The sequence below is a fragment of the Oxyura jamaicensis genome, chromosome 1 (assembly GCF_011077185.1).
Source record: "Oxyura jamaicensis isolate SHBP4307 breed ruddy duck chromosome 1, BPBGC_Ojam_1.0, whole genome shotgun sequence".
NCBI lineage: Eukaryota > Metazoa > Chordata > Aves > Anseriformes > Anatidae > Oxyura > Oxyura jamaicensis.
Genome location: NC_048893.1, coordinates 1,360,576 through 1,388,396, shown reverse-complemented (window position 1 = coordinate 1,388,396; position 27,821 = coordinate 1,360,576). Strand labels below are relative to the sequence as shown.

The 27,821-nt window shown below is 46.6% G+C and overlaps 1 protein-coding gene across 16 annotated transcripts in view; it reads left to right on the top strand.

Moving 5' to 3' along the window:
* The window catches only part of LOC118156089 (collagen alpha-1(VII) chain-like), a 122,548-nt gene that overhangs the window by 48,096 nt on the left and 46,631 nt on the right, over positions 1 to 27,821 (top strand). For 13 of the 16 annotated variants that reach the window (XR_004746171.1, XR_004746176.1, XM_035309878.1 and 10 more), the window contains 36 exons: positions 1,657 to 1,803; positions 1,951 to 2,154; positions 2,487 to 2,626; positions 3,122 to 3,245; positions 4,522 to 4,665; positions 4,957 to 5,147; positions 5,631 to 5,762; positions 6,144 to 6,218; positions 6,513 to 6,593; positions 6,685 to 6,711; positions 8,020 to 8,064; positions 8,624 to 8,692; positions 8,811 to 8,906; positions 9,596 to 9,622; positions 9,815 to 9,868; positions 11,159 to 11,230; positions 11,824 to 11,883; positions 12,071 to 12,106; positions 14,139 to 14,174; positions 15,011 to 15,046; positions 15,322 to 15,357; positions 16,385 to 16,417; positions 17,729 to 17,800; positions 18,470 to 18,529; positions 19,244 to 19,279; positions 19,808 to 19,888; positions 20,793 to 20,828; positions 20,922 to 20,966; positions 21,229 to 21,300; positions 21,961 to 21,996; positions 22,118 to 22,153; positions 22,525 to 22,566; positions 24,588 to 24,641; positions 26,115 to 26,153; positions 26,468 to 26,503; positions 27,493 to 27,627. Coding sequence is in view for 14 of the 16 variants with exons in the window: in XM_035309878.1 (XP_035165769.1) it covers positions 1,657 to 1,803; positions 1,951 to 2,154; positions 2,487 to 2,626; positions 3,122 to 3,245; positions 4,522 to 4,665; positions 4,957 to 5,147; positions 5,631 to 5,762; positions 6,144 to 6,218; positions 6,513 to 6,593; positions 6,685 to 6,711; positions 8,020 to 8,064; positions 8,624 to 8,692; positions 8,811 to 8,906; positions 9,596 to 9,622; positions 9,815 to 9,868; positions 11,159 to 11,230; positions 11,824 to 11,883; positions 12,071 to 12,106; positions 14,139 to 14,174; positions 15,011 to 15,046; positions 15,322 to 15,357; positions 16,385 to 16,417; positions 17,729 to 17,800; positions 18,470 to 18,529; positions 19,244 to 19,279; positions 19,808 to 19,888; positions 20,793 to 20,828; positions 20,922 to 20,966; positions 21,229 to 21,300; positions 21,961 to 21,996; positions 22,118 to 22,153; positions 22,525 to 22,566; positions 24,588 to 24,641; positions 26,115 to 26,153; positions 26,468 to 26,503; positions 27,493 to 27,627 (2,645 nt within the window). In the remaining 2 variants the exon portion in view is untranslated. The remainder of the gene's footprint in view (positions 1 to 1,656; positions 1,804 to 1,950; positions 2,155 to 2,486; positions 2,627 to 3,121; positions 3,246 to 4,521; positions 4,666 to 4,956; positions 5,148 to 5,630; positions 5,763 to 6,143; positions 6,219 to 6,512; positions 6,594 to 6,684; positions 6,712 to 8,019; positions 8,065 to 8,623; positions 8,693 to 8,810; positions 8,907 to 9,595; positions 9,623 to 9,814; positions 9,869 to 11,158; positions 11,231 to 11,823; positions 11,884 to 12,070; positions 12,107 to 14,138; positions 14,175 to 15,010; positions 15,047 to 15,321; positions 15,358 to 16,384; positions 16,418 to 17,728; positions 17,801 to 18,469; positions 18,530 to 19,243; positions 19,280 to 19,807; positions 19,889 to 20,792; positions 20,829 to 20,921; positions 20,967 to 21,228; positions 21,301 to 21,960; positions 21,997 to 22,117; positions 22,154 to 22,524; positions 22,567 to 24,587; positions 24,642 to 26,114; positions 26,154 to 26,467; positions 26,504 to 27,492; positions 27,628 to 27,821) is intronic. The other 3 variants (XM_035309944.1, XM_035309929.1, XM_035309935.1) reach the window with 2 other exon arrangements.

Here is a 27,821-nt window from a genome sequence, read left to right as displayed (position 1 = left end):
GTCTTTTTTTTCTCTTGCTGCCTTGATCAATTTTCTTCTCAGCAACTTGCTTTTTTGCTAAATGAATACTCATTCATTACCCATTTCCCTTTCTCCCTTTGTAAGATCGCTAAATGCCCTTTCCCCTACCTGCCTACCCTCACCAGCCTGCCCTGTAAAAGACTGGGTCCTCTTCTACTCAGCTGGAGGTCATCCCACCTGTAGATCTCCTCATTTTACATACAACCAACCCCACACACCTCAATGGGGCTCCATCCAGAGCCAATCTTCATCCCTCATGTTACAGAAGGGACCTTGGAGAAGTTCACCTAGATCTTACCCTCCTCTCTCCTCTTCCTACCTTCTCTTGACTGTTTTTTGCTTATTTTTTGCTTCCACTCAATCAACATCCAGAAGCTCATTTAATCATCCAGTTGCTCCTTGACCCTTGCATCTCTTGTCCCTTGCAAAGCATCGGTTTCACTCTTCTTCAAAAACTGTCTCCAGCAAAGACGATCTGCCTTCTCCAGTGGTTGCAGACCTCCTCCTGCATGTGCTTGGCAGCTTGGCTGTGCATCCCATCCTGGGTATGATCCAGGTGTCTCCTGCCTTTGTCCACCAACAAAATCTTCTGCTTGTCCAGAGCATGAACATGGTAACCATACACTTTCTGATTGTGGGAAAGCCCCATGATGTGAAACAGAGGGTTTTGGTGCTACACAGTGGCACAGAGGAAAAGGAAAAGAAGCTAAACTTACCTCTTTGGGGGTCTTAGGCAGGGGTGAGGAGTGGGCTGCCTTGGATCTGTGTTTCAGCAGAGCTCTTGGCTTATGTTTCTCTTCAGGCCAATTTCTTCAGGCAGCATAGCAAGACATCTATGATAATTATTATCTTGACTTGCCTACCCAAATGGAGGGGAGTAGAAGATTTTCAGTCAAACTGCAAGAGGCAATAATATATATATATATTTAAAGGAAGAAAACCTCCCTTCCAAATTTATTCTGGGGCAATGAAGAACATTTAATACAGTTGAAACAAGTTATTTACAACAATTTAATTTATTTCCCTAGAAACTAACGTTCTTTTCTTTTAAGAGAAAATGCTTTATAAGAACGAAAAGGTACAAGTTTCGCTTTGAGCAATGTCAAAACTCATCATTCAGTATTTCCAAAACAAGACACTTCTAAAATGTCAAAACATTGTTATGACATTTTCACAGATTTTTCCAATCACTTTAAAGTAAAACTATCTATTGTATGCAGTCAGTTTTCTCAAGTTATGTTTATTTCTATTTTTCAGCAAGCTTTCTATTCATTAACAAAAAGAATCCTGTTTCTATACGTGCCAGCCTTTGCAAACCATAATCAATATTCCTTCATTGGATTGTCACAGAGCTCAGCGCCTTGACCAAATGCCCTCTCTAAACATTTGCACAAACATCAGGCTTCATTCCATCCCTATCAACTTCAGAGAGATGCAAACAACCTTATTTCAGCTGTTTTAGGGCCTGACTATTGCAGTTTGCAAATCCATCTTACCAAACCCAGAACTCATCTGCTTCTCAAGCTCCTGTTCACCGAAGGTGATGTCAGTAGCAGAAGGGATGCTCCTGACATGGGATTTTTTTTGAGCTTCTCTGCCTCTCAGTTAATGCATGTTTCTTAATTTTTTTTCCAGCTTCTGATCTTTCCCTGGAACTGTTATCAGCAGCTTCAAGATCATACCGAGTGACAGGGCTGAGCTCCAAGCAGACGTATTTGTTTTCCATAAGGCCAGTCTTTGGAAATACAGAGGGACCAGAGACAACACTCACTGCACAAACAGGTATGAAGGCAGGAAGATTACGTTGTAGTTTTTCTTAGGTGGCTGCTATTGAGGCTAATTTCCTGTCTTCTCTACCCTTGTGGTGCTTTGCATCATAACTAAGAGGGGGTTAACAAATATCTTTTCCTCTTTTGCCTCTTGCTGCAGGACCTCACACAGATTCACCTGCACCAGTCTCTCCCGTGACTTCTGCAAAATTGGCTGCAATGAGATCCCCAGCCACAGCTCCTAGCAATGTGAGGACCACTCCTCTCCCACTAGCCGCCGCTACAACTTTAGCACCAACCCCAGACACCCTGCCAGCAACCACCGTAGTAGCATCTGCATCGCTTACAACTCTCCCTGGGCCAAGTGAGTGTGCATCTGTGTGTGATTTGATGATGATGATGAAGGGGGGTCAAACCACCAGGAATCATGGTCTTCTCTGGTCTCAGGAGCCAAAATTACTCTTTGTTTGCTGAGAAGTGAGAGTGGCCAGCGCTGGGGAAATGCATTAAACATATATCATGCGATTAAGCTCTCAGCTCTGTCCTGAGGGGTGAAGGTGCTGCCTGCTCACTCATTGACACGTGGCGTCACAGAAGATACCCATGCTCGGATTGGTTTTATTGTTCTGAGTACAAAGAAACATGCTGCTCCTTTAGGACCGTACGACTTACAGAGATTCTTTCTTCCCTCTGCAGTCTGTGGCAAGTTCAAAGCAGACATTGGGTTCCTGGTGGATGAGTCCTCGAGTATTGGCCAGAGCAATTTCAACAAAGTGAAGGATTTCCTCTTCCGGATCATTTCCTATTTCCCTAAGATTGGGCCTGAAGGGACACAGGCAAGAATCTGTTCTGTTTCCTGAACATGTTTTCCTTTGGTGTTTACCTGTTGCTCACCTGTGCAATGACAGCAGTCTACTCACATTGAGGTTCAGAGAGGATAAGCACTTTGCCTAAATGTAATTTAGTTCAGGAGGGATGCATGCTGCCATGGGAGATGCTGCACCAGGAGATGCTCCCACCCAGCCATGAGCTGCCAGAACTTTATTTCCCTTTGGTTCTGTGCTCTGTCTACCAGCCTGTGCAGAAATTTCTGAGCAGAATATAGTACCTCACCCATGCTTAAGCATCTGAATTGTGCCCTATGTGTCGTCTGCCAGCCTGACAGATGTTTTTGTGCCTGATTTTAGTCTGTAAGAAACACAGCCTCATTCCACTTCTGTTGCAATGCAACTCTTTGTATTATCAAGGAGATTTATTGAGGGATGGCACCTTTGCTTTGTGCCTGAGCCCTCCACATTTCTTACCTCCCCTGCCTCCCTTTTCTTTGCCAGGTTGCTGTCGCACAGTACAGCGAGGAGCCCAGGGCGGCCTTCCACTTCCACCAGCACCAGGACCGCAACAGCGCCCTGAAAGCCATCAAGGAGCTGCACTACGCTGGAGGCAACACAAAAACAGGTTTTCAAGTGCGAGCCCACATGTGGGGTAGACCCAAGACAGAGGCAAGGAGCCAGGGAACGTTTTGAACCCATTTACCTAGTTAGAAATTTATGGTCCAAAGTTCTGTAAAATCTGAGAACAGATGATTAAATTTGGTTTTATTCCCAGGGATGGCCTGGTGTCCTTTATCTGTGTCCTAGTTTTGCTACTGGGTTTCTCTTCATTTTTTTATAACCTTGCCTACACTTGAGGGAGGTTTTTATACCTGGCTTTGAGACCAAGCCCATAAACGTTAGATAAGGATAGTTGATGCTGAAGCATCCTTATTACCCACTCTATGCACATTTTAATCAGTAAATGCCAATGGTTATTGCCTTGTTACCCTAACAACAAAACAATATACCTGGTCCTATTTTTATGGAGTGTCATCACATAAATGTCCTTTGTTTCCCTCTGTTGTACAAATAACACAGCTCTTCATCAGCTCAGCCTCTCAGAAATTCAGACATTTGTCTCACAGAGTTAAAAACTCAAAGAGCACTTTCCACCTACTCATTCCCAGAAGGATGGTGGGGTATTCCTGCTTCCCCAAATGTACATGAGCAGTAATATTAAACTGAAGATAGTTTTAACTTCATCCTTTTATGTGGCACACCTAAATATCTTCCAATCAGTCAACATAACGGGAAACTTTGAGGAACCTATATATATTAAATGAAGGCTTAGTGGCATTGGTTAGCAACACAGAGAAATGTTTAGAATACAAGAACTTGGACAGGACTGGCTAGAGAAAGTGGGTGTGAAACAGGTCAGACTGCAAATTCTTAAGCAACCTTTACTCCAGTCCTTCATTTTTGGGGAGTTTGTGTCAATGAAGGCACTTTACTGCTCATAGGAGATTTTTCTGTGCTATTTTGGGGTTTCATAACCATTTCAGCTTGGGGGGAGTTCTTCAGGAAACTTTCCTGATCTTTCTAAAGGAATTTGGAAATGGGAATTCTGTGATTTTTTATTTTTTATTTTTTCTAAAATGTAGGAAAAATGCTTCAAATCTCCTAAAAGTGTTTTTCCCTTTTCAAAACCTGAAACTGCTGAAATCAACCTGAACCATTTCAGCCAGTCTGATTTACTGCTGTCTTCCCTCAAAAAGCATTGGCCCATGGTAGGGTCTACTGTCTATTTATGGGACCCCACTGCATACCTTTTTTCCTCCATGCATGGAAGAGACCTCACAGGTCCCCCCTGTAGACCTAACACTTCTGTAGGTTTACATATTGCCTCTCTCTTTGCCCAGGTCGTGGTATAACCTACATGCTAAAGGAGTTATTTCAGTCCTCCAGAGGGATGAGACCAGAGTTCCCTCACACGCTGGTGCTTGTGACTGATGGGCGATCCCAGGACGATGTGTTACCACCAGCCAGAGTAGCCCATGCTTTGGGTAAGTATTGCCCTGTTGTGTTTCCCTAGGGCCTTGGTTCTCCTTCATGTACAGATGGAGGCTGAATTTCCAGAGGGTTGAAGGTTACACCACTTGTGTATTTTGGGTGCATTGTTGGTTTTCTTCACTTCTTCATCCTTTCTTCTTCCTGTTCCTAGCCTGAGTGTCTTGGTTTTGCTATAACTCACACACACTGCTGTCAGTGAGTTCTCTCAAGGCAAGTGGAGTGAGGGGTCTGAACACCCTGATCTTAGACATTTTTGCTTCCACTGAGAGAGTGATGTGTTCCAGGAATCCGCATCATTGCTGTGGGTGTCTCAGGAGCCGATCCTGCTGAGCTCAACAGCATCTTGCTGCAGCAGAACCTCCAGAACGTTTTCTACGTCAACACATTTGATGACTTCCCCCAGATCCTCCAAGAGCTGATAGAAGTCATTTGCTCTGATCCCCAGCCTTCAGGGACCCAGTTGCCATATGGGGAGGTGAGCTGCTTCACAGCATATATATATTTTGAATAAAAGACAGACTCCTTACCATGAGTCATGCATGAGGACAATCTCTTTCCCTGAGTAAAGTTTGTAAGCAAGGACAGAGCAGATTTAGGGCAATGGGTCCAAACCTGACCTCACTTACTGTCCAGCCCTAGAAATGAAGAACAAAAATTTTCAAATCAAGGCAACTGCAGAAGCCAGAACAGATCTTAAAAAGTTTTGTTGAATGAGGCCATGGTAGAAGCAGAGCATTTGAACATATTAAAAATCTATTGTCCTCTTCTAACTCTGGTCCTTGGAAAGGATGCAAGCTTGTCTGCAGTTATCTCCAACAGTGATATGGTTATTTCAATGAAAAGTTTGGTGATGTAAAAGCCCAGTAACCTCTTGAGACATGTTGAGGGACAGTTTTTGATGTCTGGCCCCAAAACCTGGAGGATCACTAACTAATCTAACTCAAACTCCATGCTGTAGGTTGCCACACATGAAGCCAACAAGCAGTTGCCGTTTGATGACACAGAGAGCATGCTACACCTCCCTGCCCCATCATCAGCTCAACCACACCTCCAAAAAGGAGAGGAGGCTTGTGGTCCCTGGTGTATGAAGGTAAGATTTTTTTCACTGATTCTGGGGAATATATTTCAGAAAAACATCTTGATCACTGTTCTAGACGGGTGATCAGGTTCTCCATCCCATTCTCCAAATTTCAGTGCAAACTGAAGACACTATAAATAATACATAGAATCATAGAATCATCTAGGTTGGAAAAGACCTTCAAGATCACCAAGCCCAACCATCAACCTGACCTACTGAGTGTCACTACTAAACTGTGTCCCTTAGTAAGGAAATGAATCAGTCTCCTGGGTGGTCCACCTTCTGTTGCAGAAGATAAGGGGTGTGCTAGTCAGTGCTTCATGGTCACTCTGGTTTGTGTTTGGTGGATAATGATTTTCTGATCATCTGTTCTATTTTTCTTTTCTTTTCAAGAGCTTCAGGGGCTCACCAACTCGTGGAGGCTATGACTCATATGGGTTTGTTATGAAGGGAGAGAAAGGAGAGAGGGTGAGTCCATTTTCACAAACCATCCACTTGGTTAATCAATATACAACTAAATTATTAATAACAATGAAGAGATCTAGCAAAGAATCATCCTCAGATCTTTTATGCTGGTGTTTTGATATATGCTGCTTCATGCTGGCTTTGAAAATCAGGCAAAAAGGAACAGATGCATACATGTAGGTGTGCTGGCAACAGAGGATTCCGTGAAGCAGTAGAGAAAGCTAGTGCTGAATGAAGATGTCTGGGTTTGCAGGTCTGGAGCTATAACTTGCATACTATTACTTTCCACATGTTTAGGGTCTGCCTGGGAAGGATGGCATTCCTGGGCTGCCGGGTAGGCCGGGGCGGACAGGTCCTCCTGGTCCCCCAGGGCTCATGGTATGTATTTGTTTTAACAAACTCTGTCAACGTGGCATTTAATGGAGAAGTCAGCATGGCTCTCAAGTCTCTCTCCTCTCCTGTTTTTCAGGGTCTCCCTGGCATCCAAGGTGACATTGTAAGTATATTGAATGCAGCAAAGGTCATCAGTGCAGTGGGACCCTAAAGCTTTGCTTTTCAAGCTTTTTAAAGGCCAGTAGTTCTGAGTAGGACAGGAGGCCCCAAGTGGCACATTCCACCTTTCTGTCACCAAACAGCTCCAGACCAAGACAAGGAAGAATCTGTTGACTCTTTTTTTCTTTTTTTTTCTTTTTTTTTTTTTTCTTTTATTTGTCTGGGTTCTGCATTTCCTGCCAGGACTCTCACTTCTGGCTGTGAACTGGAGTCAGCCACTCACATTTCCTTCTTTTCGGAGATCTGGCCAATAATGCAATACAACACAAACATATTTCTAGCTAAGTAATCCTTGGTGAACCAGACCTCTCCAGAAAAAAAGGCCAATGACTGTGAACTCTGCCTTCAGTCATATACCCATCCTACTGCATAATCATCAGCAGCATAATTAGCTCACAGACTTCCCATATCAAAACTGTTCATACAACTACTTCTACCGTTGCTTGGAAAACATATCTAGCCAGCCCAGCCAAATATCATGTGCACTTGTTTTTTGCTGGCCATACTGCTAATTGCTGTGTACTGTCAATGTTATTGGTGATGGCAGAGCTTTGCTCATTAGAAGATCCATCACTGGTGTATTCACCAGGGCTCTACTAGTAGACAACAGTTTTTGACCACCAAAAACACCCTTGCCTCTGAAGGGTACATTAACAAGAGGCAGGTAGTGATGTGCCCAGGTTGTCTGAGATGCCCTAGACTTTCCTAGGTGACCATGTAGGATTGATAAAATATGGGACTTGATGGACACTCCTGAAGTAAGAGCTTAGGGCTAGGCAAGTATAAGAGAGCATCATAAATGTCTCAAGACACCAGTGCATATGTACTTGAACTGAGCCTTTGATCTCTGTTGGCTGAAAAAAGATGTAAACAGCCAGGTCTAGTGGAGAAACAGCATCCTGGTGTCATCATCTTGAACTTAACTCTATCTTTTGGGCTTAGTTCAGTTGCTTAAAGTATTCTCTCATGTTGTTTGAGATGTCCTTTTATCCCATCAAACCTCCAGCTGATGCTCCAGAAGTACACAGTGTACAAGTATAAAATGTGTAGAAAAACATTGGCCCCATGGATGACACACACATGATTCTCACCAATGTTGGGACCAAAACCCACTTCTAGGAACCTCTTTGCATGACTAGTTAAAAACTGAATGAAGTTTTATAAGAGGTCAGTCTGTGAATTGAACATCTCAGAATGATGATCCTGTGGGTGCTTTGTTTTTTAATGCTGTGTGATTTAACTATAATTCCAGGGAGCTCCTGGCTATCCAGGACCAGTGGGGCCAAAAGGAGACCGGGTGAGTTTCATTCTTTGGATTCACTGGAAAAAAAAAATGTCTTGCTCTGTTCTCTTATTTCTAAGCATTTGCACAGTGACCTGTGACTTCATATTCATAATATGTGAACATGAAGTTCTGAACTATTCATAACTAGCCCTCCTACACTGCTACTCTTTTGCTTAGGGGGTTGTCCTTCAGCTTTTTGTATTTAAAATCTCTGTGGAGAAAACATGCACGTTTCTCCTACTTCCTTGCATGGAATCAAGCTGTCTGTATGTCTACACAGTGCCCTGGATAAGAGAATGGATTCTGCTGAAAGCCAACCCCTTTTTTCCCCCCCAGGATTAATTTTCTGCCATGCCAGTGAGCAGAACTCATGGCACGGCCTTGTGGTTTCTAGTACCTCTAAAAGAGTTTCTGGAAGCAAGTGGTTTGGTTTTGCAGCGTAGGGAGGTGAACGCCATTCAGGGGCTGCTGGGTTTTAAATTTTCTTATTGCCTCTAAGTCACAAAAACAGCTGTTTTAGCCTGGACCTCCCAGCACAGCTGAACATGTGTCCTCCTCTTCTTGCACACAGGGTGAACCGGGCTATGTCCTGGGAGGAGTGGAGGTGATTCCCGGCCGAAATGGGCAGCCTGGCCCCCCTGTGAGTATGGTCCCCCAGGTGTGCTGAACCCTTCGGCCTCTGTGGCACTGACAGAGCAGCAAAAGGAGCTGAGAGAGAGCCCAAGGCCCTCTCTTCCCTCTCTTTTTTGTTGTTGCAGGGACAGAAAGGACAGCCGGGGGTTCCTGGGGTAGCAGGACCGCCGGGTTTACCAGGCTTACCAGGGCCACAGGGGCCACCAGGCATCTCCATCAAGGTGAGCAAGGTTATTTGCTGCATGGCTCTGTGATGTGCCACAGGGAGGGGGAACCTGGCATCGTCCAGGGTCCCTAGATACTCTGTTCATTCAAGAGCCCTTTCTTGGGGGCCCTTGAACACACATTTCTTCTTTCTGTCATGGGATTCTCTCATCACGTTATAAAAGGAGGCTCGCTCCAGAATGGCTTAACTGTTACCAGGACCCTGCTGTTCAACACAGTGGGAATCAATGATGGATCCTGAAAAGGTTGCAGTCAGCTTTCTCTGACAAGGGAACAGATTCAATGGCCACTAAGACTTTTACATCTCCAGGTCCGTACAAAGGTTGTTCGGTGCCTGGAGTGAAATACCTGGGATCACTTCTGCTGTGCACAGCTAAAATTGGACTGATAGTTTTTGCTAAATGTCCCCTTGCACTGGGGGGTGTCAAAAAGTCTCAGTAGAGATCAAGAAACCTCAACTCCCCTCCTAAGGGAGGTTTTGACTACAGATTTTGCAGGTTGAGAAGTCTGGAGCATGAAAGATAACAGACACCTCAACTAAATCTCTGCTTTCCCTTGGAGGTAGGGGGTTTTGGTCTCTGGGGTTGTCAGCCTTCAAGAGCTTTTGGCCAGGATCTAAATTTAGAGAGGAACCCCTCTCTAAATTACCACGCTGCACTAATACTCTTTGTCATTTTTTTTTCAGGGTGAACCAGGGGATTCGGGTATCAGAGTAAGTACCTGAGGCTGACTTTCACTTTACCAGATGACAAGCCTTTATTATTATTACTGTCATAATTATTATCATTATTATTATTATTTCTAAGCTGCCCAATAGGCTCTGTTTTCAGTACTTACCAAATGGCAATCAAGACCCAAAAGGGTTTCTGGGACAGATGGTAAGACTGTCCTGTGCTTCATGTAGGGCCCTCGTGGGAGGAACGGCCTCAAGGGGGACCGAGGAGGCATGGGAGAGCCGGTGAGTTGTCCACCGATGGGCAAACACTGCAGAAGTTTCACTGGCCATGGTGGGAAGGGGCTGTTGGCCTGGCGACACCTGCTGCCACTTGGGGTGGGTGCAGAGGGACAACGTCTGCTGCCAGCTCTCATCAGCCATCACTTTGAGATGCTTTGCTCTGCTGATGAGGGCTGGCAGATTAAGCATGGCCAGTTAAGCATTTCTCACTTTGTCAGCTCATCCTGATGACCCATCACTCACAAATAGCCAAAAGGAAAATGTTAGAAAGTCAACAAAGTCACAAGATAGCAGCCACTCATTTTGCTAAAAGCAAGGACATGCTCATCCTCATGGCACAGAGCAAAGTGGTGAGAATTGCGTCCATCACCACACCCACCATGATGACAAACCCTTGGGCATAGTCCATCATGTTGGCAGATGATAGCAAATATTGCTTGATGAAGGTTGTTCCAAAGTGGCAGTGATTCCACCTTGAACCCCTCCTGACCCCATCACCCATGGAGCAGCTGAGTGCAACCCTGCTCCTTCCCACATCCCACCCCTGCCCCTGTCTCAGGAGGGCAGAGAAGTCTAGAGGAGGACGTGAAGGTGGATTAAGAGGGCATGAAGATGGATCAAAAGTGTAGGACAGTAAATGAACTGAGCTGGTGGCAGATTCGAGACAACTAAAAGGAGATGGTTCTTCACACAGGAAGTCCCACAAGAAGTCCCTGCATTACAAATGATTCAAACCTGAGAGGTTACTCAGGGACTCTATGTATATCTTGTTTTTACATCCTTTCCAAGGTGCCTATTGTTGTCCATCATCATAGAGATGTGCTTTTTTTGTAACTTTTACCCTACTGCAGAGCTATATCCCACAGACCAGGCATTTCCTTATTTCAGTCTTTACCATTTCTATATCAGCAGCATTACTGGCATCACCCTCTTACAGCAACACTGCCCTGAAGTGCCACTGCAGAAGGCACCCACTGCCAAATGAACGTGAGCAGCCTGCCTCTGTCTTCCCACGTAACAAGCAAACACATCTGGTTTTCTCTTCCTGAGTGAAGGCAATGATCCATAGCCTATTTTGTGGAGGGTGGGAAGGGGAAACATTTTGGGTATACATAAACATCTCTGTAAATCCTCAGTTGCAAAGAAACCAGACTCATGAGGAAAGACAGACTCATAAGACAGACTCATGAGGAAACACACTTCCCTGTGTTTCTGCAGACTTAATAAATCTTCTCTTCAGTACAATTGGTAAGTTTGGAAGAAAAAGATTTGATGATGTCTCTTCTTTTCCAGGGGAAACCTGGCTTGCCAGGCCCTGTAGGACTAGACGGTGTTCCTGGACTGCCTGGACCACGGGGAGAAAAGGTCATTACTCATACCAGATGCTTGCAGGATCCATCATCCTGAGAGGGAGCTGAGAATAACTGAGGCAAAGTAATATCAGGGTAGAATGACTGCAAATAAAGCGGAGGCATGTAGGGATTTTCCCCCATTCCCCTCCACTCCCTGCTCATATGTGTTCAAGTTCGTGCATGGTGGAGTAGATGCTCCATCTCCATCCAAGCCCTTGTATTCCTCTCAGTCCTCTTGCTTCCACCCAGTGGAAGATCTCTGGAGATCCTGCTGTCAGGAATGGTTTTTCCTTCCAAACCCTGCATGCTTCCTGTCCCCTGGGTGGGGCTGCTCCTCTGAATCCCCCACCCTGCTTCAAATAGTCACTGAAAATATGCATAGACACTTGTTTTCAATCCTCTCCTCCTAGTCATTGTTTGCACCTTGCCTGAGGTTACTGGCTGGACATTTATCTTAGTTAAATGGCTACAGAGCAAATTTCTCCCCTCCTCCTTTGCAGGATGGCTAAGACCAGAGCTTGGAAGCAGGTTGCAGTGTAGGACGTATCTTGCTTTGCAGTCTGGGGGTTCAGCTCTCCTGAGCACAATGCTGTGCTTACCTTGCAGGGGATGGCTGGAACTGGCTTTCCTGGCACTGCTGGCTCAAAGGGGGAAGAAGGAGAGCAGGTGGGTGGCCTTTCTGCCGTGACACCTCTGCTGAAGTCCCCTTGGAGGGCTCAGTGTCTCCAGAGTCTCCTCCAGGACCTCCCCTCTAGCTTCTCCTTGGTGGGTACAACAAGGACAAAGAAGGGAAGACTTGGGCTTTTAAAGCTTGAGTTTCCACTCTTTCGTTTTTTTATTTTATTTTTTTTAGGGTGTGATGGGCCCTCCAGGAGTACCAGGTCCGAAGGTGGGTACTGAAAACCTGAACTTGAGTCACTGTGCTTGATACTCAGGTGCCAAGGGATGCATCCAGCCCTAACCATCATCATGGGCTGTAGGAACATTGACCCCTTCCTCAAAAGCAAGGAAAGGGAATAATTCTGTGCATCAGCAGTCACTGACCTGTGGAAGTCATTGCTATGGGATGTTGCAGAGTAATCTGAGTAATATAATAAATGCCATTTTTTTGTGACCAGTGAGAACCTGCAGAACTATAATAACTGCTGTTAAATGTGTTCTGGGAGGAACATGAAATCTCATGCACCAGGGTTGATCCCAGCTCTGATGGGATGAGGAGGGATGAAGATGTGAGGAGCAGATTTTCTCACATCTGCATTTTGGGCACCTTCCTCTGAACCATCAGGAGATTCTCTCCTGAGCTGTGAGAAAAGTCTCTAAATTCAGTTTTGAGTGGCTTTTTGCATCTTCCTGAAGCAGCCAGCTTCAACTCACGCTGGAAGTTGACACTAGAGCAAGACTGCAGTTCTGGGCACCAATTTTTCAGCAATTTTCAGTCAATATTCATCTCAGGAGATCTGAATTTCCCTGGCACAGGAAACACCAGGCATGGGCTTAGGTGGTACAAAAGCCATCTCAGCACCATCCCAGGTTGGTACAGCTCTTGGAAGAGCAACCACTTAGGACTAGGTTGCATGGCTCTCTGCACGTCCCCTTCTCCAGGTAACTCAGGTTATACTCTGAGAGACTGCTGATGGCCAAACAAGTATGAGCTACTGATTTATTTCAGGTCTGATAAAGTCAAAAAAATGTCCACGTTGACCCCAAAATAAATTATTGTCATACTTTCAGGAGAGGTGGAAAATAAAGAAAAAAAAAATAATAGAAATGTTTCATTTGGCCAGAAACAAAATATTTTGCTTTCCTTTTCATTGGTCTTTTTTTAAAAAGAATATAATAATAAAATGGAGATAGATCTTAAATCTGTGAAGCCTTTACAAATGGTAACAGCCAGTTTGTTGCTCACGTGTTGTTATTCGCAAGAGCAAAGACCTCCTTGAATTGCACAGACCTGTGGAACATGTGTCTGCAGCCAGGTGTTTCATTGAGAAAGTGCAGATTTTGTCAGGGTGCTCACCCATGGGGTAATTGGTGATGTTGGCCATACACTTATGAGATCTTTCTGAGATGGCATCAGAGGGTGCAGAAGGTGACCACTGCTGCTTTCCGTCATCCAGGGTTAACCAGGACCACCTGGGAGAGGAGAATCAATCGAGCCAAGGGGGTGCCTCCAAATGAATCAAATCAGAAGGAAGTTTTTCTAAATGAAGATTTTAATAAATACATAAATAAACTTATATGTAAATATAGAAACTTGCTCCTGCTCAGCCTCTGAGCTAAGCTTGGACTCATCCCTTTGCCCCAGACCTGCACATTATCTGTGCTGTAAAATTCAGCTTTTCCAACAGGCTGTCTCATCTTGAGCTCTCAAGCTCCTTGGGAGGAAACAGTCTGATCAAGCTCAGGATAGTCCAGATATATACCTATGATGACATATGCTTATGTGTATTATATTATATAGTAAATGATCATGATATAACTATTTGGTATATAACTGTATATTATAATATACATGCAATTTAGTATTAGGCATTATATTTAAAGTACAGATAATAGCATGCTTGATTATATAATGTCTTATGTATAAATTATAAACTATAAATTATAAATTATAAACTATATAAGTTATACATATTTATACATTATAAATTATAAATTATAAATAAAAAGGTACTAAACATAATATACAATACATAAGTACGTGGACTATGTATATAATTTATGCTATATCCCATACGTGATATATATATATATGAAAATCTTCATTTTCCTTTAATTTTTTATTTGCTTTCCCCCTGACTTTCACAATCTCCAGTGGAGGGAACATGCTCAGCACACTCTTCTGTAGCATGTGGGCTTTCAGGCTGATCCTGCTCTGCCAGCGGAGCCTCATCTTAACAAGAGCATCTTCTGTTTTTCAGGGTAACAAAGGGCAAGGTGGTGTTAAAGGGGAAAAGGTGAGACTGGCCAGCACTGGAGTGCAGAGCAGGAGGGAGAACAGCCCTGGCTCCATATTCAGGCTCAGAATAGAGCAGCTGAGATATCAGGTTGGGGATCCAGGGAGGGAATTTGAGGTCCCCCCAAGGGCTTCTTGCAGTCTGGATGTAGATGACCAGGCCAACTAGCTACGTGCTGTGTAACCACAGGGTCCAGGATCTTCTTGCTGCTGAAGGAGCCTTTGTGCATGGGATAGACCTTGATCAATGGGACATACCCTGGACAGTTTGCAACCAGCAAACACCACACAACAAACAATCCGTGATTGCTCTTTGCCAGTCCACCCTGTGCATTGGCAGATTTATTTTATTGAGCTTGATTTCAATTTTGCTGCTTGAACAAGTGCTCCCCCAGCTCATTATAAACTCAACAATCAAAAGAGACTGTGGATTTTTTCCTAAGAATAGCTACAATAGTGAAAAGTGGAAATAGCTGTCAGTCTTTCTCAAGTCATTGGCCCAAAGCGGGTATATGGGCTGTGTCCTGAGCTTCTTGTTTGACCGACCAGGCTCAGGAGGGTGCTGCAGCCCCTTTTGTAGGAGAAGAGTATGGATTCTGAGACAGGCACTGATGGTGAAAGGATGTCCAGGGTCTGGCAGTGATGGACCAGTCCTTGTTACCTCGAGGTTATACGCTTTAGTAGGTCCCTAAGGTGCTGTAAGCACAGTGGATGTGTGTGCTTGCAGTTTCCAGCTCTGAGCAGAGTGCCAGGGCTGGATTAGACAAAGCACAGACCTTCTCTGGTAGCTCCCATAACCTCAAGGCAGTCTCCTGTTTCTTTGCTTTTCTCTTCCAGGGACTCCCAGGACCTCCAGGGCCGAAGGGAGACCAAGTAAGTCAAACAGCAAGAGAGCATGTCCCACATTTCCCCAGCTTGTGAGGTGTGTGCAGCTCTTTCTGGTGCTTATGGGGGTCTACACAGAGAAGAAGCCAGCAGGGAACCACTTGAGCAGGGAGCTACTTAAGCATCCCCGAAAGATCAGCATCTCATCTCTGTTTTGTTCTTTGGCTTTTGAACAGGGTTACGAGCTTATTTAAGGAGGAGAGCAATTAGGAGAATTTTTTCATTGTCCCACGTTGTTCATTTTGTGTCATCTTGCTTTGCAGGGGAACCCAGGATTTCCAGGTGCTCCAGCTATGGGGGTAACTATGAGTGGATTACAGCCCTTCTTGTGCCATACAGCACCATTGACAGTGGTGCTAGTAGACCAAGGACCAAGAGATGTGTCCCACTGAAGTGCAGGAAGAACAAAGGAACTTCATCCCTGCCCCTCCAACCAACCATGTCTTCTGCTCCCTTGCTCCTCTTCTTTTTTTCCCAGCCCTGTGCCACAGTCACCCACTGGCTCCTCAAAGGGGCTTTGTTGCTGCACAGGGAACAAAAGGATAAAGTCTCTCCCCTACTGAAGCCCTGGGCTTGTCCCCTTGCTCATGCTGCTCTGGTTCCTGCTGAAGAGACACCACTGATGGGTCTCACTTGCCTAGTTCTCACGTGGAACCAAGTTCCTACAACATCTTTTTCAAGTCCTTCCAAATATTAGGGCAGCTTTCAGGAGAAATTTTGGTGGTGGCCACCTCTGTGCACTTCACAGCATTTCTGCAAGGGCTGTGGGAGCAGCTGGAAGTTGCACTGAGAGCTGAAACCCACCACCAGGACACACCGATGCATCCTGGAGGATGCTTGAATGAGCAAGGGCAACGTAGGTTTCTTTCTGAGCAAAATTGGCAGTCTTGTTTTGGAGACACAAGGTAGGAAGACAGCTCCGTAGTCCCAAAATCCATCTCAGGGCTGCTCTGCAGAGTCATTGTGTGGTCACTAACATTTATTTTTGTCCAAAGGTCAGTCACTTGGACTTTAAGGTGTGTGTTAGCAAAGGCAACAGCAGATATCTGTCAACTGCCCCTCGCTTATGAATGATCTTTCAGTCCTATCCCTGGAGCCAAAACCTACTGAGGTTGGTGGGATCCCTTCACAAGTTTCACTGGGATTGGCATTTGTCTTGGAGCTCTTTCTGCTGTTTTATGACCCAGTGTAGTCAATGCACTTCCTATCCCATAACAAGGCTGAGTTTCTCCTGCCCTGGAAGCAGTAGTGTGAATAGACCCTTCTTTGAAAGGCAGATCCTTTCCCAAATAAGAGAACATTTCTGTAATTTCTTTTTATCCTCAGGTTTTGGGACCACCAGGCAAGAAAGGTGTGAGGGTAAGTCCATTAATGAGCGCTGCTTGAAACTTAGATGAAACTTTGACTAAAAAACTGAGGGCTGGGCTACTCACTGCCTGAATCATACATCCCTTGTGATGGGCTGGAGAGGAGAGGTTGGAAAATTAACAACAGTCTTGCCCTGCTGATATTTCATTTGCTTTTATTAACATTTTGTACCTGTCATTCTCTTTCTAGATCCAGTCTGTGGGGAAATTTGCTATTTCTATGTGATAGTTTTAGAAGGTAGAGTTCATGAAAGACCCAGCCCACTCACAGAAGCTAATTTCCAGCCAAGGGAGGCATTGACACAAAGTCAAAAAATAGCGGAGGCTGGAAGGGACTTCTGGAGGTCACCAGTCCCACCTCCTGCTCAAAACAAGGCCAACTTCAAAACTGGGTCAGGTTCCTCAGGACCTTGTACTGAGCACCTCCAAGGATGGAGAGTCCCCCACCTTCTGGGACCCCTCACCCAGAGTTTGGCCTCCCCATGACTGGAGGAAATTGAATTTCTCAAATCAGGGAGATCTCTGAGACAGAGCTGTTCCCTGACTGCCGTCCGTATTCTACATCTGCTTTGTAGAGCAATACACATAGCTCACTTTCACAGTCTAGTCTTCATGGTGGTACATGGCCTGGAATGCCTTTTTTTTTCTTTATTCTTTATAGTTTATTGTCAATCTGCAGAGAAATTAAACATCTCCCTTATCCTTGTAAGGAGTATTTACTGCAGGAGAAACTCCTCTGGGATTTTTGACTCCTGGCTTTCATGAAATACCCTCCAGACCTCCCTCACCCCTTGGAGCTAATGAGTTCTGCCCTTTTCTCTGGGTCTCTGTGTTTGTACCACCTCCCTTCATTGGTCTTATTCTCCAGACTGCTTAATGTGGGTTAGCAAAAGATTCGCTCTTCTTTTAGGCTGGCTGCAATTAGGTAGTGGCCTGGGACCTGATTTTTTTTTGTGCTTGACACCACCATAAGAGCACACACAGCACCTTATCATTTTGTGAACTTACACACATCAGCTGCGTGGCTCTGGAGGGTGTGTAAGTGCCGTGATGGGGTTTGTATGGCAGAAGCCCAGGTACTACAAGGAAAGCTTCAATATAAACCCACGGATGGATGAACGGACAGACGGACAGACGGACAGACGGACGGATGGATGGATGGATGGATGGATGGATGGATTTCCCAAGGGAATGGTTTCCAGAGTGGGTTGAAATTGCAGAATGCAGCTGTAGCCAAGCCACATGAACAGGGCTTGGCTTTCCTGCATGATATTTCTTGCTTTTGGGGTGTCTTTATACACAGGGAGATATTGGACCGACAGGGGCCCTGGGACCACGAGGAGAAAAAGGAATACAAGGAGACAAAGGAGAGAAGGTAACACACTTGCTCTTCTCAGCACATGCTTTGTGCGTGGAAGTGTTTATTCGCCAATTGCCTTCCTGTGTCAGACACTCCTGTGCTCTAAGCCAAGGGAAAACCTGTGCTCACATGGAGAAGTCAAAAGCTGCTTGCAAAGAAGTCAGTGAGAGATGAGGAGTTACCAGTGCTTGGCTCACCTGTCTGCCTGGGGTTGGTGAAAATTCTTGGGATCTGCTCTGGCCTTTCCTGCCAGCTTCAATCAGGGAGATTTATGAGCTGGGAAATTGCCCCTGGAAGACGCTGTGTCTCTGTTTGCATCTGTCTTAGCACCAAACACAGCACTAGCAACAAGATCCCATCCATTATAGCAGGGACAAGAAGCAGGCCGACCCTTGAGGGGCTGCAAAATAGTGATGGGATGGAGACAGGTACCTGTGGCTATGGCACAGGACATGCTATGAAGAGCTGAGTGGGCTCACCTCTCTGATCTGCAAAACCAGGAGAGGGAAACTGAGGCAGTTGCTGGCTTCACCAAATAGTGCTTAATGAAAGTGAGCATCTCCTAGAGGTGGCAAGCAGTGTGGTGAGGAGGCAGAGGGACATGGCAAGATGGAGAACATGGAGCCAGAGAGGAAAAGCTCTTTGGTGATGCAAAAAGATATTGAAGCTTTTTTTTTTTTACAGGGAAGCCCAGGTTTTGGCATTCCTGGTCAGCCTGGGCTGAAGGGAGACCCAGGGGACAGGGTAAGTGGGGCAACACGTGGGGTGTGGAAAGGGGGGGCTAACAGACACACTGGGAGGTTCAGAGGCAGTCTCTCAGTCACTGCCACGAGGGTCTGTGCACCTGATTGTGGAAGACAATGCTAAGGGGGGGCTCCTCCAAAATGCAGAGAGAGGATCGCTCCTGAATCTGGAGTAAAGCTCAGGAAGTCAAAGCTCAGCTGGTGATGCTGCAAGGAACAGAGCCAAGGAAGCCCCGTTCCCGATGGCTTTGTGGCCCGAAGGCATGCCTGAGCTTTATCTTCCTGACTTGTGCTTAAGGCACTCCTGTGTGTGTTCACTGATGCCTAATAAGGTTTAATGCCTTCACATTTCCTACTATAAGGAGGAATTCATTGTCTCTTTTACTTTAATCCAGTTAAAACTTGCAAAAAAACAGCGTATGTGAGATCCCCACCCCTCTGTCAAAGTCATTAATGGAATTAATGGGTCCAGAAGTGGTGAAGACTTGCTTCTAGACAATGTGTGCTTGCAGCAGCCCCTCTTCTCTCAGGACACCAGATGTTTTCCCCTTCTCTGCATCATACTAGGCTGTTTCAGCTGCTACCGCCTGCAAAGGGCAGCATTGCAGCACGGAGTCTGATGCTTACACCCTTTAGATAACACAGACGACCCCTATCTGAAATTTTTCTACCTCTGTCGTTCTCATCGTGTGACTAACAGTCTGTATTTCTGCAGGGAAACGTAGGTTTGTCTGGGAAACCAGGTCAAAAGGTGAGTATATGATGCAGTGACTGCAGCATGTAAAGCACCGCCTCATGACTGATGTCTGTGTCACCCAAAGCAACTTGAGTCAGCACGATTTTATCTTTGCCATGGGGCTAGTGTCAAAATTTGGGGAGTGTTCAGGAGCTGAAAGGTCTGAGCAGGTCCTGCTTTGCTGGAGTCTCCAGGTGACATGCAGAGCCCTGCACAGAGAAACGTTGAAAAAAATGCAGGAAGTGAGGCCTCGAAACTTCTGCAAACCCTGCATTGGAGGAGTCCTCCTAGCAAAGGTTCAGAACTGGTCAAGAGAGGGGTGGAAGCCACCCCAACGTGGTGTTTGTTCAGAGAATCTGAGCCTCACAGCACTGCTCCCCAGGGGCAGGGCAGGTGCTCTGAGCCCAGACTTGAGCCAGGAGTGTGGAAGCGATTGCATGGCCATGGTGCCCAGCATGCTCTTTGAGCCTGTCCCTCAATATCTTAAATGTGAGGACTACAAAATACAGGAGAGGAATGTAACAACTGCCTTGTTTTCTTTAGGGAGAAATAGGTCTGAAGGGAGAGAAGGGTGAACCAGGAGTACCTGGGAAACCAGGCAAGGCCGGACTAAGAGGTAAAGATGTAAGTAGAAGCTCACAATCCAGGCAGACGGTCGTGCTGAACCCCTTGATCCACTACTCAATGCCAAGCTATCAACCCCATGTCACACCCTTGCAGCAGAAAGTAAGAACAAGTGATGAGGTGGGACCAGCCCGAAACAAACATCCTATATAGGACTGGATAGGGAAGTGACAGTGGTCAACAACACAAGTCCAGGCAAACAGCCGCTAATTAGCCATGCTGGCTTGCTGATTGAGGGATCCACCTTCCTACTTGCTCTGTCCTTTCACAGCAAATAAGAAGGTAGACCCTATTGGGGTGAGCTTCAGGTTATGTTTTGGGGTGAGGTCTCTTCACCCATGGTCAGGGGGATGCAAGTGCCTGGCACCGTGGTGTTTATGTTACACTGTATGGATGCAGCATCTTTTTTTTTTTACTTTTTATTCAACACTGTGCGCTTTTTGTTGTTGTTGTTTTGGTCTGGTTTGGGGTTGTTTTTTGCAACTGAGCCTGTCTGCCATGCAGGAACTCTCACGGTGTGCAGCCACACCAGCCCTGAAGGGCTTGCTTCGGGTTTTAGGGTACAGCAGCTCCCTCTTACAACCAACCAAGGTGGCCCTTCCCAAAAGCTTCACAGCTGGCCTCAGATAAACCTCTTGGTTTTCAGACTTTTCTTCAGTTCAAACGGCTGAGCTGATCCCTGAGCATCAGGTGGAATAGGATCGCCAAGAGGAGGCTTAAATAAAAAAAGAAAAAGCAGGTGTATTTCTGATCCCAAGGCACTGCTGCACAATCCCCCTGGCTTCAGAGTCACCGGTGATTTCAGAATCAGGCCAAGAGCTCTTAGCCTGAGCAGGAGGAAATTAGGGTAAAACAACTTGCTGCAAGACAAAATGTAACCCGGCATTTTTGCATTGTCTTCTAGGGAGAACCAGGGAAGAAAGGCACCTCCGGGACCAAGGTAACAGAAACTTTTAGTGCCCTCAGACCTCAGACGAAGCATTGCATGAGTTAGTTGAAAAGAATCTGCAATAATAAATCTCCTCTCTTTTAGGGAGAAGCTGGTGCCCCTGGAGAACCAGGAGAAAGAGGAATGAGGGTAATAATTATAATTATGATTTTCTGCCCAGGTGAGTGGTGTGGCTGCTCTGCTGCCACCTGGGCCCCTTGGTCTGTCCAGGAGGAAAGGAGTTCCTTCTCCAGCCCAGCAAGAATCCCCACTTAGAAGTTTCCACCTGCAACTATTTATTCCCTGGGTGAAAAATCCTGGAGGGAAGCATTTTTCTTGCTTGCTTTACTTTTTGAAGCTGCTGGGCAGGCTCTGTTTCTGATTGATTGCTTCTCTGAATCCTTTCTTGTAGGGCCCACTTGGACTCCCAGGACGACCTGGAGAGCAGGGCATAAAAGGAGACACAGGACAACCTGGAAAGGACGTAAGGAATGTCCAAAGCAGCAGCTGAGAGAGGGAGGGCTTGGGATAGAACAAGACAGAACTATATTTTATCTGCTTTACCGTACGCAAGGCACAGAAAGCTCCCTCCCTCTCTCCTGGGGAGGGATTTCCTCTTCAAAGGGAGGATTAGGGCTGTTTCTCCCTCCTTGTTTGACTAGCTGGAGCACGAGTTAAATAGCAGGACCGTGCAGCAGGGGGTGGGGAGCATGCAAACCTTCCCCAGCCCCATGCTGCTGGAAACAAAACGCTCAGCCCTGTCTCCGTCTGGGGAGGAGGGAAGGGTGTTCTGTCTGATCTCCCTCTAATAGCTTAGGAAAACACTGGCTGGCATAAGCTACATTTGTCAGAGGGAAAGAGGTCTCAAAGGCATGGCATTTCTACAAACTTTGGTTAAAATGAGCATCTGGCTGAGGGAAAGTCCCTAACGAGCCTACCCACTGAGGAAGAGGCTGATAACCTCACCCCTTATTAAATATCAGAGAGCCCCTCTGCAGGAGTGATGTTGAATTCCAGATTTCATTAGCTCAGTTGCTCTAGGAAAGGCTCGTTAGTCCATCAGATGCTGAGCTAGCAAAAAGATGTTGAGCCCCCCTCCCCTCCCATGGCTTCTTCTCATCCTGCCTCTCTCTCCCCCTCCTAAGGAATCACTGGAGAGAAGGGAGACAAGGGCGATTCTGTAGGTTTGCACATTCCCATTTATAACCTTGCACGAAAGAGTCTGTTTGGAGGCTGAAATGCTGAATTGCACCACTGACTTTTTTGGGGGTGGGGGGTGTGGGGATGTTGTGTCTCCCTAGGGCAAGCCTGGTCTGCCTGGGACTCCTGGAAGCATTGTGAGTAATACCATCTTCTACTGACTTACACATTTGATCAGGAAATGTCAAGATTTCTCACAAATCCTGGGTACTGCAGAGGACACACTGCCAGAAATTATTGCTGTCAGCAGCGTGTGCTGTACAGAGGATTTCCCTCATAGCCTTATCAAAGCAGCACCCTAAATCTCTGACCTGTGAGCACAAAGGTGCTACACTGGCTCCCCATTGGTTTGAGCCCAGACATAACAGGATCACATTGCTGGCTAATTTCAGAGAAAGCTGCTGGCTTGGTGCCCATGGGTAAGGGCTACCTGGGATAAAAGGCACCTGGAGGTGAGAGCTCGCATCAAAGACGTCTTTCTTCACCGTGTTTCTTTCATTTTTTGTAGATGTCTTCTCTGGAAAACACCATCACCCTGAAAGGTGAAAAGGTAAGGTCTCCTTCTTGCTGAAGAAGCTTTGTCCTTAAGCTGAATATGTGATTATTTCATGTATGTCATATTTGCTGTAGCTTCATTACTTTTATAAGTCAAAGTCTGCAACCACATCCTGAAACTTGCAAGTTCCTTAAGCAAATTCTTGCTGTTCCCACCTCCGAGAGCAAAGCTACTCCAAGCTCCATGTATCGCTGCTGATGATGGCAGTGCAAGGTGAAATACAGTTCTTCCCAGTCCTCTTGTGTTCTCAGGGAAAACAAGAGAGAACTTTTCAGCCCAGAAATTGGGGGGATCTAATAAGACAATGAAGTTTGTTGCCAGCCCAATAGTTTTGCTGAAAGGCAATAAGATGAGTTGGATGTTGCTACTCCAATAGTTTGTCCAGAGCAAGACCATTGCTATTACAGAAGCTCCCTTGCTGTAGCAATATCTCTGTCTGGGAGGGACTGAAGGAGCTTTTACCCAGCACCAGTGCTCGGAGGGATAACAGTGACATGGATCCAGCCCAGAGGCATTAGCGGTAGGGAGCAGCAGAGCCGGAGTCATTCATCCTTTCATCAGCCCTCTGAAAAAGATGACTGAAAATATCACCCGGCCCCTCATGACTTCGTGCCAATTTGCCTAAACTCTACCTGGGGAATGCCCAAATAGTGATCAATGGCAAAGCAGCTCCTTGCCCCCTCCTGCCCCACTTATTATGGTCTGCTTAGCAAGCAAATGGCAAAGCTGCCTGCAAACCATAATGCCATGTGCAGCCCCAGTGCAGGAACAGAGGTGGGGTCATGGAGTAATTTGAGCAATCAAAAAGCCCAATACGATGAAAAATGTATTTAATGCATTTAAATCCCTCAGTTTAACAAAGTTTGTGAGATGGTCATTTATTTTATGCACCGTGCAGCTGGGGTCAGGAGAGGAGAGGAGGCAGCAAGGGGGGAGGCAGGGCAGCCACAGCATTGATTTCTGCCAAAGTTCGATGTCTGCCAAATTTCACTGTGCTGGAGGAAAGGCTCATTCAGAGAGAGGCAGAGTGTTTACCTAGATGGCTGCTTTGTAGGCAGATCTGGGCTTTCCAGTTCACCCGCAGGACTTGGTCACAGGCAAAGACTGGGAAAACAAGAGCCACAGGCAATATCGTCATGGGTCTGTCCCCTCCCCAAACTTCATACAAGGCTTCCAGTCCCAAACCTTACTAATGGAATGGTTTTGCTTCATCAGCCAAGCTGTGATGGCAGGGAAAATACAGGTGAAGTTTAGTTTGTAAGGAGGAGTAATACCATCCTTAGCCCAGGTGGGTATCAGGGGAAAAGAATAAAGAGAAAATCTGGAGAACAAGTCCTACGAGGAGCGGCTGAAGGAGCTGGGCTTATTCAGCCTGGAGAAGAGGAGGCTCAGGGGCGACCTTATCGCTCTCTACAGATACCTTAAAGGAGGCTGTAGAGAGGTGGGGGTTGGCCTGTTCTCCCACGTGCCAGGTGACAGGACGAGGGGGAATGGGCTAAAGTTGCGCCAGGGGAGTTTTAGGTCAGATGTTAGGAAGAGCTTCTTTACTGAAAGGGTTGTGAGGCATTGGAACAGGCTGCCCAGGGAGGTGGTGGAGTCACCATCCCTGGAAGTCTTCAAAAGACGTTTAGATGTAGAGCTTAGGGATATGGTTTAGTGGGGACTGTTAGTGTTAGGTTAGAGGTTGGACTCGATGATCTTGAGGTCTCTTCCAACCTAGAAATTCTGTGATTCTGTGATTCTGTGATTCTGTGATCTTTCAGGGATGCGAACCCGTCTTAAGAACCTAGGTAGCATATTTCAAGTGAAGAGCAGAGTTGCTCCAGATTTACCTCAATTACGTGAATTAATAAGATAGTTACAAGAAAAGGCTGTTTGGTCCATGTGGAAAGGACAGGGATGTTGTTAGACTGAGGCCAGCACAGGCCAGTATGTGGGAAATGCCATAAAGCACAATTAAACCACTGTGAATTTTAGAGAGGATGAAGAACTAACGTGTTCCTGCTGGCTTGCAGGGGGATCGCGGGAAGGATGGTTTAAAAGGTGAAAGAGGACCTCCAGGCCCAAAGGTAGGTGCTTGAATGTGTGGAGGCACCTTTGTTTGGTTTGGCCAAAGGGGAAGAGATCAGATCTCAGATCTCTTCTTACCCCCAAAAAAGTTGGGTTTTTCAAAGCAGGCATCATGAGCTGGGCTTGTAAACTTGTGGTCATTGTGATGTAAGCCCTGCAACCTGATCTATTAAATATATGACACATAGGCAGGAAGATGTTCAGGAGCTGGATGGGATACATTTCTAAAATGCTTGGGGTATTTGCTTTCTTTCCTCCTCTCCTGCAACCTGAAGATCACTTCAGAAAGGAATGGAAAGAGAAAAGGCTTCTGCTACAACACGCATCTAGAGATCTTTAGAGGTGGGACCAACTGCTCCACTAACAAAGAGGAAAATGGTGCAGAAAGCAGCAGCAGTGGGTGCAGGTAGATGTCCTGACATACCCAGTTTATCCAGCATGTCCCCACGACGTGGTTCCTTTGCCCCAGTACACCTTGGCATGGAGATGCAGCACCCCTGGGGCCTTCCTGACGCCCTTCATTCCACCGGAATCTGTCAGTGCAGAAACCAGATTTCAGTGAAATGAAGCCCGTCAGAGAGGCAGGTCAGCCCCTGGTCCCATCAGATGCTCCTTGTGCTGCCATGGGACTTCCCAAGCCGTTGCAGCTCATCCAGTATTCCATCCATGGCAGTGGCTCATGATCACTCACCAGGAGACCCACATCATGTTGGTCAAGGAGAGACAGAAAACCCATCCCTGGGACTTAAACCCATCAGAGATACTTGACCCAGACTCTGCGTGGTGGTGTGGAGGGTCACCAGAACCACAACCGCCCCCAGAAGGGACCGCCGTCCCTGGGAGCACCTTGGCCACCCCCTGCCTTGCTGCCACCACCACACGACTTCCAGCCATGCCAGTGGCAGCATCGGTGGCATTGAGGGGCCACCTGCACTTTGTTTTTTACATGTTGTGCATGGCTGAGGAATGGAGAAGGAGTGGATTGAGTCTGTGGCAAGGAGGATTGCCTCCAGATCAATGGGTCACCCTCTGATTGACATTTATACATGCCACGTGGAAATGCAGCAGCTTGATAATTTTTTTTTTTCAGTGGGCATTGCACAAGTAGGTCAGTTTTCTGGTCTCTCTCCCTCCCTTCACTGCAGAATTGCATAGCCCAGGCCAGCAACTTGGTTGTCCATCCTAACCTGGAGCAAACCACATCCCTCCATCCTGGGATGGTGCAAAGCTCCCATCCAAATACCTCTTTGGTGATTCTCAAGTCAAGCTCTGGTCCAGTCCGACCCTAAAAATACAGACATTGGCTGTGTCTGGTGGAGAAGCAAAGGAGCCCATGCATCAGGGTGGGATTCAAACCCCTCTGTGAGCCAACAGAGATTTGTCTGGGGTCACGGAGCAGGATGGTGGCAGACTTCTGCCCATTCATGATGCTCATTGGAATGACTTAATTAATTGTTGTTGTTTGTTTGAAGGGAGAGCCCGGTCCACCAGGAAAAGGAGTGGAAATGAAGGTAAAGGAAATAAAAAAAAATAAAGGAGCATATTAATGTTGGCAACACCTCCCTCTCTGCCTGGGGCTGGGATGGCAGAGGGGACCCTGTGCGTGCCCCCAGGCTTAGCCATCACTGCCTGTGCAGCCAGGTTCCCAGGCTGGAAAGGGGAGGAAAAGTGTCACCGTGTTCGGTCCTTTGGAAAATGTTATTTGCTCTGCACCCTGCTGTGTTTCCCAGGGCACGGGAGTCAGGCTGCTCCTCAGCAGGGTGCATTTCTTCTGCTCTTTGGGGCTGGGCTTTAGTCATGTCCTTACCCTTCTTTCTTCTGGCAGGATCTGGAGAGACTTTTTGAAGAAAATGGTATTAAGGTAGGTAACACCTTGACCTTCCTTTTGACAAGGTGATTGCAATTAAGCTTTTCCATCTATCCACTCTGGTCTTCTGGAGTTGATGTGTGCTCCTCTGAGCCCAGCACTCACTAGAAGACATGATGTCTTCCATGAAGTCTTCCATCTTCCATGGATGAGGCATCCACAATTTCTCTGAGCAATGCCAAATACCCATTCGGAGCTTGGAGCTGCCACCTGGGTTGGCTTCTGGAGTGTACTCCAGCGCTGGGTCTGCACAGCCAGGAGGAGGAGACCCCCGTTTCCTCTGGTGCTCTGGCCATGTTGTACATCTTGTTTAGTGCAAAGGCCGGTTTGGGTTGCTCCTTTGCTGGTAGCACAAATAATCATGGCTTACCACTGTGCAATACGGTCGTGCTAGGTCGGTGGCCTCCCTCTCCTGTCTCAAGGTAGCCACCAAGCTCAGGAATTGTGATGAACCTCAGCTTTTGGTATCTACCAACTAGGCCCTTATTGTTGAGCTCATTGCCTTCAGCTCCTTTTTGTGAGCTCTGGAGATGTGACCAAGGGAGGTGACTTATTTCACCAGGTGTAGGGGATATACTTGCAGTGGGGAGAGAGCACCTGCGTAAGCACCATCAGTCAGCTCCTAGATGCCCAACCCATATAAGCACCTATATTTAAACCAACTGTTGGCTGTCAGGGACAGATCATAGAATCACAGAATCATTAAGGTTGGAAAAGCCCTCCAAGATCACCTGGTCCAACCATCCAATGTCACCCACTAAACCATGTCCCTAAGCACCACGTCCAACCTTTCCTTGAGCACCCCCAGGGACGGTGACTCCACCATCTCCCTGGGCAACCTCTTCCAGTGCCTGACTTATGCTCTGTGAGCTGACTGGAAATGCATCAGCAATCTTTTTGGGGTGGCTTTTCTTGGGTCTTGGTGTCTTGGGGATGGGAGAGTGACAGCAGGCCATTGCCTGAATGGTCGGTGCCGTTGGCAGCTGGCACTGCTGAAGGATCTCTCCAACGCGCTCCTGCGGGATGGGCTGGATGGGCTGGTGCAGCAGTTGGGCAGCTCCAGGACAAGCAAGACCTCCAGGAGAAAACAGACACTTCCACAGACTGCTACACATGGCGTGAGTATCTGACATCTTCAGGGGGACCTAGAAGGAAAGGAATCAGTGAAGGCTTCAGGGTCAGCTCTGTCATCAAGCAGTTTACAGTGACTTGCAGCCAGCTTAGTCTGGAAGGGGCTGGGGGCTCTCACCAGGATTTTGGAACTACAGGTTAAGCTGTTGAGATTGCAAAGCACCTGGTTCTCAGGGAAATG